Source organism: Chelmon rostratus, chromosome 12 (genome assembly GCF_017976325.1).
Source record: "Chelmon rostratus isolate fCheRos1 chromosome 12, fCheRos1.pri, whole genome shotgun sequence".
Taxonomy (NCBI): domain Eukaryota; kingdom Metazoa; phylum Chordata; class Actinopteri; order Chaetodontiformes; family Chaetodontidae; genus Chelmon; species Chelmon rostratus.
In genome coordinates, this window is record NC_055669.1 from 2,537,338 (window position 1) to 2,546,245 (window position 8,908).

The 8,908-nt window shown below is 43.3% G+C and overlaps 1 protein-coding gene across 1 annotated transcript; it reads left to right on the forward strand.

Moving 5' to 3' along the window:
- Positions 1-1,572: 1,572 nt before the first annotated feature.
- LOC121615215 lies at positions 1,573-7,293 on the forward strand. Its single transcript, XM_041949470.1, has 7 exons — positions 1,573-1,807; positions 3,514-3,658; positions 3,779-3,874; positions 4,911-5,055; positions 5,504-5,649; positions 6,098-6,237; positions 6,490-7,293. Exons 1-7 carry the CDS (start codon positions 1,708-1,710, stop codon positions 6,636-6,638), a joined length of 921 nt encoding a protein of 306 aa, XP_041805404.1. The 5' UTR covers positions 1,573-1,707; the 3' UTR covers positions 6,639-7,293.
- Positions 7,294-8,908: the final 1,615 nt, after the last annotated feature.

The following is an 8,908-nucleotide window of genomic DNA, read 5'->3' on the forward strand; positions in this document are numbered from 1 at the left end:
AATGCTCAGTATAACAACTTTATAAGGAGATAATAAGCTGTTTTGCTTTGCTTGCCCCGCTGCTGAGTGGCTAAAAAAATCAACAGAGCTTTAAATTTTCCCATGTTTCAATTTCAATCATTTCTGTAAGCTCATCATCACAAATCAGCAGAAAAACACCAACTATTAACTGCTGGAGATGAATGGACTCCAACACAGCCAACACTGAGGACAGTGCTGACAGTTTCCAGTAGCAAATGCTGGTTTCCATAATCTGGTGTCTCTGGCCGTCCCATTTAGCTGTCACACACGGCACATCTTATCTTATCAGACATGTGGGTACATTCATGCTAACACGGGGGCAGCGCTAGAAACGTTAATATGATGACAAACTTGACCGAAAGCTTCAGTACAGTATCAGAACATTTTAATGAGCATCTCCTAACAAAGAAAGACAATTACAGCAAGTGTCATTCACTCAGGCCCAGAGGTTGTTAATCAAACATGGAGTAGCAGGTGGAACCCTGTGTCATTACTACCTGGAGTCAGTTTGAAGATGTATATGTGGCTGGTGCTCTGTGGGAGATGCAGTGTTTGAATCAGCATGTGATCGTGTAGAATCCTGCTCTCTGGGACACACGTCCTGTCTGGACCTCTGTATCCAGCCTGGACTGTGTGAGCCATGTCTTCATGACCTGTACTTCATACAAAAAATGTTGAGCCTCTGAACCAAGATGTTCCACACACACAGTGGAGAAATCAGTGCTGGGGGTTTCAGCAAAGTACACATTGTGACAACAGATTATTTTACTAATGTACTGTGTATTACCAAACCAACAGAAACTCTCTCTTACTCTTAGAAATAATATTCCCTCCAATTAAAATAGTGAACAAGACAAATCTGGTTTATTAGTTGTAATTTTTTTTTTATTTTAACAGTCAATAGAAACAGTCAATATTAAATATTGAATATTAAAGAGCATTCCAGCAATTATGTATTGGACTTGTTTTAGCAAATTAAGTTTGCTAAAGCAAGAAACTTTTTTTTTTTTAATGGTCAAAACCAAAGCAGCGGAGCCCAAATAACCTGACTGTCCTTTGTATGCTTCAAACTGCAAAAACACTGATACCTACAGTTTCTATGATGCAACTCAGAGCACCCTTAGGCCCCCCTGCCTTCCACACGCCCTCCTCTGCTCTCAGCTCCACACCTGCACTTTGTAACAGCTCTGCAGGATCTGGACACACGCAACTCAACTTCATGACCTTTGCTTCTGGGTTCAGAAAGAACACAAACTCATCAACTCGAAAAAAAACCAATAGGTAACAATAGCAAATTAATTAATTAGAACTCACTGCGTGGTTCACGTGTAAATTGTGGGGTCTGTATTTTCCTGTAGAGGGCGCCATTCCGCCTCAGATGCGTCACATGTTTGCCTGAAGCTCTCAAACATGACAAACACATTTTCTACCTTCAGCTCCAATTACCCTGTCAGAAACAGGTCTGTGCGTATACACAGGGGACCTAAATGTCAGGCGTCTGGAGAAAACCGAGCATCCCGTCTTTCATAACTGTTCCACGGCTGGGGGCGTTTACACGGAGCACGTGAAGGCATCAGTTGGTCAACGTGCGTTTGTGTTGTGTCTCTCCGCCCTGACGGCAACAGACAGCGAGCCAGCGGCGGAGCGAAGAGCGCTACACGGCAAGAGCAGCGAAAAGCGGCCAAAATGAGGGACAACAGTTTGTCTAGGATTGTTGTTATTATCGTATGTGCGGCGGTTTTTATTGCCGTTTTAGTTGTGAACGCTTTGGCTGGAGCGGGCAAAGGTGAGTTCAAATGACGTTGGTCTGTTTTTCAGTGCGCTGGAGCCGCGGTGAGGAGTTGTCGGGTTAGAGTTTCTGAAATCTCAGCACATTTACATTTTACTGAGTAACACATTTGAATTTGACATATTCTTAATATATTAAGTCACGTGGGATTCGTTTTCTCCCCAACTTACACTGTGTTTTCACCAGTTTCGCTGCTGGTTTTACTGGGAGGGAGACTCCCAGTTAATGATGTACTGCAGGAACCAATTATGTGTCTGTTACATGAAACTGAGCAGTTTTTTCCGTTTGCGTGCATGTCTAACGTTAGCATGTTTAGCTATTAGTTGTGTAACTAGCTCGATTATGTGTAAACACGGCAGAAAAACTACTTTTATGGCGTTCTGTTTTAAAATAACAGGCATGAAAAGATGCTCTTTGTCCGTGCTAAACAGCCCGTTCTCCCAATTGAACAAAAAACAAAACAACAAAATATTGCTCACTTTCCTCTAACTGTTTATTGCATGCTAGTTACAGCTAACTGTTGTTTACAGCTAACTGTTGTTTACAGCTAACTGTTTAATGGCGTTAAGCTTCGTAGCTAAATTCCGTTCAGCAGTGGAGTTGAATGAAACTTGGTTTGTGGTGCTCGCCGCAGTAAGAATGGCCAAAATAAATCATCAGCAACATGCCTGTCAACATCAGAGTTACTCTTTAGCAAACTACTAGAATGAAGTAAAGGAACAGTATCAGGAGAGCTGGTGGTGCCCACACACACACACACACACACACACCCTGGCGCTCTTGGAGAGAAAAAAAATCAGTTTTAGGAAGGAAAAAATGCGTGAGCTCCATCCATGCTTTGGGTGTGGCAGAATGATCCAAGTCAGGGCCCCACACAGATGTGAGCCTCTCCTTCCTGCGCTCTGTTTAGGCTTTGGTAACTAAGGACAGTTACTCAAGTACTGTACTTCTGTCATACTGTTGCTGTTTCCAGTGTATGCTGCTTTATATATTCATTGTGTTTCAGTTGGGAGCGTTGCACTCTTCACTCCACTGTACTCACCCATCAGTTATACTTGTTTGTTGCTTTTTCAGATTCGGATTTTGCATTAAAAAATAACCCTAAGCCTATAAATGACAACGCCCTGTTAGAGGTTAAACCAGTGCTTCCCTTTCCTCCTGACCTGTGACTCCACACTATAAGCACCATCTAGTTGGGCCTCCTTGTGTGTGCCTGAGTTAGTTGTTGGACCTTTCATAAATCATCTCATGGCCCCTAAAATTTATCAGCTGACCACCTGGAGGGGCCCAGTCCCTACACTGGGAACCAGGTGACTAAACCATCTAACTGTGAATAAAACAGTTTAAAGTAGCTCCACGTTGACCAGCTACAGCAGTAAAATGTTGCGTACACATTGGTGTGAGTAGTCCTGCTGACACAGTCCTGTTTTTTAAAGAATGACACCTGTCTCCTCATTCTGTACTTTGCATTGGTCTGAGCGAGGATGCTTAGTTCCAGTTAAAGAAAATCTCGACCCTACAGTGTACAGTCATTTATTACACAATATTGTGCCTGCAGTCTTGAAGTTACGGTTGGTGTTTGGTCCTTTTCTGTTTCGACGTGACAGTGTCCCGCTGCACAGCCGGCTCTGTGAAGAAATGGTTTTTCCAGTTTTGGATAACTCATCTCGGTCTCACTGCTGAATGTCTCTGCTGTCTTCCAGGTCCATTCCACACCAGCACAGGTAATGTGTCGGCACGCTTTGAAACAGACATCACTCCAGCTGGCTGGACCTTCTCTATCTGGGGTGTCATCTATACCTGGCTCACCCTGATGGTCATATACATCACTACATATGTATTCAGAGGGTAAGATAACATCAGATTAGCCATACAAGGTGTTTACTCATGCAGATTTAATCCACCTGAAAGGGCTTGGTACTCAGAATAACGTGCAAATGAACCTGTCATTTGTCTCTCTGTGAATAGATCCTGGGCTCAGTGTCTGCTGCCCTACGCCTTCTATTTCTGCTGGCTGGCCAACATGGTGTTGAACATAACATGGCTGCTGCTGTGGGACAAAGAGTACGTCTCCTACTTCTACTTACTACTTTCATTTCACAGAGAAACTTAAAAACAGTGGAAGTTGGATTTGGGTTGGTGACAGAGGGGGAGGGAGAGTAAGGAGGACTGCAAACACCCTGAAGTGAACCATTAGGAAGGATAACCTGTGTTTACACTTAGACAGTGACAGGAGGACGGATAGAGGGCAGTGCAAGCATTTAGGTTTGAAAAGAGTAAATTAAATGTGTATTTATGATCAAAATAGACCTCATATTCTTCTGAAAGGGTCTGTTCACCCCCCAAAAAAGTACAATATTAGTCTAATAGTTTGCTGCCTCCACCCAGTAATGTGAAAGTGGATTGAATTTATTCATGGTCCTCGTAACATTACAACATTTTAAAAAAACACATTTAATCAAATAATGAGAATTTATAAGTTAATTTCTTTAACAAAGTCAGTGGCTCTACTTTATTCTGAAGAAGTAGTCCCCATGAAAACCATTGACAGAGACATTGTTTGTGGAAAGACATGTTTCCATGTGCTGTGAGCACCACAAACAAAATTCCATTCTCCTCTATTGTGTAAGGAAGGAGGCAGATATCTCAGTGATGGAACGCCTGGAATGACTAACGTGGATAATATTTCTTTTGTATGATCAGAAATGGGAGTTTCCCAGTCGTATTGTTATGTTGACCATGTGAGTGGATGAGACACTCACAGTGAAAGAGATTTTACTGATGATGCCAACAGTTTTGTCCATTTTCTACAAAGCTCTCTAATAAATTAGGTGCTCTGTTAGTTTATAAAAATTCTTATAGGAAAGTTATCAGTCATTACACAGTGGGTTTAGTTTGACTGTACCAGAGAAATGTCATAGTAATGAAATATACATACATAGTAATTTCATAGAAATCCTAGTGGAAGCAATGATTATTCCATCCACAATTCATTTTATTAGTCATCTCTGAAATGTCCACTGGTAATAAAACATGTGACATTCATCCTGCTGATATGATGCATTCATGGTCCCTCTCTCTTTTCTTCTGTATCTTACAGGATGATGCTCGCAGCTCTGGTTGTATTAATCATGATAGCGGTTTCCAACTACGGTGCTTTGTTCTTCTGTTGCTTTGCAACCGATTACTATGGACTCTGGTTACAGACCTACCATCGCAAAGACCTGGCCTGCCTTAGAATACTGGTACAGCAGAGTGTGTGTGACACCGGGCACACACAGGAGAGGGGAGAGCCACGAATGGTCAATGCTCCCATGAGCAGTCGTCTAGCTGTTCACACCAAAAGTGCATTTCTCCACACCGGTTAACAAGAGATTCTGCTCTGATCTTTACAACAGCCTTGTGTTGACTTGCCAGGTTTGTTCAGGGGGGGGGCACAGAAATTAGAACAGACGCTGAAACTGACGCTGCAGATTATGAGAACAGCCGCACTGGTGAACAGGGCTTCAGGGCTTCGTGGCGTTCCCACCTCCTGTGTGTCCTCGCCGTTACAGATGTTACCTCAGACAGTGTTGACAAGCTGTTTGCATTTATTCAGCACATTGCTGATGAAGAAAGTGTCAGTTTTTTAACACACACTCTGTCCCCTGTGAGCAAGCTCATCTTTGTGCTTACACATGTTGCTGTGTTCAGGTCCAGAATGGTTTGGCTCTCTACAACACATGGACATCCATCGCCTCTCTGATCAACTTCTCACTGGTTCTCCAGCTGTGGGGTGTGGACAAGAGCACCGCAGCCACAGCATCTCTGTGCATCCTGTTTGGAGAGGTGATGGGATGGTAAGCTCTGATCAGACGGGTTAAATGATGATTCAAACAGCCGCACACTCACCATGTGATGCTAGCAGATTGATTAGCTTTTACTTCTGACGATGCACGCTGCTATCATGAATCCACCACTTAATGAGCTGAAATAAAAGCGCTTTGTACCAAAGCTCCTGAAGATATAATTCCATTCTGCCTATTTCATGATTGTCAGAAAACACTGAATATTATATTTGAATATTATATTTGAGTATCTGGCAGGAAACTTTGCTAAATGTTGCTACAGACAGCAGCTGCTAACGGGAGCTTCAGGGCAGAAATACTGGTGACAGTGTCACCTTTTCATTTTCACACCCCAGTCACCAGCAACATTACATGGGATCAATGTACAACCATCACCGCACTCCATTGCATTTTACAGGTGGTTGATGATGACTTTGTGTGTGTGTGTGTGTGTGTGCAGGTTCGTCCTTGAGAATTGGGTGCTGGACCGTTGGGTGCGCAACATCCTGACAGTGTACCCTGTGGTGATTGTGGCTCTGATCGGAAACATCTGGAAACATTACAACCGAGCTGACCCCACTACTAATGCTGTGTTTATGAGTGAGTTTAACGTAACAACATAACAGCCACCACGGCTGTGACTTCACCAACACCAGCAGCCTACAGTTGGAAGAGAGTGTGAATACAAAATGACGTCAGCAAACAGTTGCTCCCAAAACTCAGTGTTATATTTCGAATAAAAATCGTGCATTGCTTCTCTGTATTTCCTAGATGAGTTTCGGAGCAGGGTGGCTGATCACTGCCATTCACTGTTGCATTTTTTCTTCTTCTTCTTCTTTTGTGTCCTGTCAGTTGTGCTGCTGGTGTTAGCGTGTGTCCTGCTGTTGTTCCGAATCTGTACCGTCATCTGGAGGAACTGCAGGCGGCCTCTTCACTCCCCAGGCTCAGCACGGCTGATGATATCACCTCTTGATGGCAGCAAATTCAAGATCTTTGCTTAAACAATAGACACTGTTACAGTGCCTCCTGTCCCACTGCAGCCTTTTAACTCTCAGCCCAGACCTATAATTATGTACATTTTCACACAAGCCACCGTACTAAAATACAAATCTGCTGAGTGTAAAGGCGTGCAGCCTGTGACGGTGTTTTACTCGTCATGGATTTGCATAAACAACACTCTTAAGAACTCGGTTTCTTTCAGTGGAATGTCTGAAATTGGCTTGATGAGGAAGGAAGTAGTGGTGTTCAGGGTCTTTAACGGGAAGATGGGGAAACCTTCCCTCTGTTTTCCTCCCCTCTCAAACAGCAGTTAGGACAGTGCAACAGTGTTTTTACATCTGAAACACTCTCTTTGAAATACTAATAAACTACTGCTGTCACTACGTTTTAATATTATTTCGTATGTTTACTACATTCTATACAAATGCATGCGTGTGATATGACTATCGTGTTTTGTATTGCTATTATTTTCCGTCAGTTGTATTATTGCATTTATGGCCTTTTCTATTTGTTTCTATGGAGTGACACTTGATTCATATACTGTCATTATACAGAATGGTGGCTTTTTTTGGCAATATAATTTTAACAAATGTTATTTTAGTACTTAAGAACTTTGTAGAATTCATTCTGAATTTCAATAAAAGCATCATTTTCCACTACTAATGCAGAGTGACTGGCCTGTACGGTAGGAGGTATGTTGTGTTGTATGTCCCCACCATGCAGAATATCAGTTATATGAAGACTGTGGCTACTTTGGAAAACTGGGATCTGGCCTGCAGAGATTACACATCCCATACCTACAGATAGTCAGAGGTGTGTAGGACTAAGTCAGTGCAGAGGTACAGTCACTGATGGATCAACAGCTTGTTATTGGTTTTATTGATGTTAGCTGGTCCACTGGTACCCATCAGCTGCTGTTGCCCTGAGGACAGCGAGGGTATCAGTGATGAAGAAGGAGGCCATTCACTGTGTGTGAGAGCTGCTCCAGTTCAGCACCTCTCCCCAGCTCAGTGATCCCTCTCATGTAGCCCTCCAGGATCTGATCTGCTGATCAGGTGAAGTCCTGCCTTCTGGACCCGAGTAAATCTGCAAACATGATTTGTACGTTTAACGAGGACCAGCGTCAGTGTAAAGGTCTATTACCACTGATGGCAGCTGTGGATTTGTTTGTGATCCCAGAGGCTTTAAATACAGCTCACGCAGTACTTCTAGTGTCCACAGGGCAGAGTCACAGGATCCTTCAGCACATCCAGACATGCACAGCATCGTTTTGTCTTATCCAGCTGTCATTTTCTCAGTTTCGCTTCCTCACAGCAGATAGAAAGCTATGCTACGATCCAACCCAAAACTTCATGTTCACGTGCCGCTCTGCAATAAATCTGCACTTCACTGTATGTTGATCTTGCAGTTTTGTGAAAGAGGAACCAGGAAATATGTGGACAAAATGGACAGACGGCTATGTACAGAGGACGCTTCAGGTTGTGCTTCACTGCAGTAAAAGGAGGAGCCTGAACTGCCAGCGTGTGCTTAACCTTTGTTTAAATAATGAAGAATATGTCACAAATGAGACAGTCAAACACATGTACGCTCCAACATGAAACACAAAGTATGCTGATTAAAGTAATGGAATGAATGAACTGGTTTGACCACTTCATCAAACAGTCAGAAGGCATCAGGTCAGTCCAGTTGTACAACACGGTGCTTCCTCTGCTTCTAGTCTTAGTCTTAAGTCTTATTAATTTCCTCCTGTTTGCCTTCATTTGCCTGTTCATCATCCCACTGTGGTGCTAGTCTGCCTACCCAGTGTTTAGAAATCTACCTTCCAGCCGTCTACTCAGCTCTCTGTGCTTGCTCTGCTCCGCCGTCATTCTGGCTCAGCTCCCCAGACCTCCATCTCAACAGCTTCATCACTAAATATGCCTTTAAACTATGGCAAGCTGTGCATCTGAGTTCTGCTCGTGGCTCCCAACTTAATTGGACATTATAATTAGATTGCTTGTGCCTGTAGCATTTTCTTTTCTTTTGGGGTAGGGCCCCTCTATCAACCTGACAGAGAAAGAAAAGATAGCTGGAAGTAATGTATAGGTGATGGACTGGTGAGCATGGAGGAAGACAAGGGATGTAGAAGAGGCAGGATTTATATCTGGAGGCAGGCTGAGTCTCTGTTCTTGGGTTACAGTGGGATGGGTTAAGAGAAGATGATGCAGGAGAGATGAGTTCATTGAAATGAACAGAGACAGAATGGGTTGAAGGAATGAAGGCAAGCGACAGC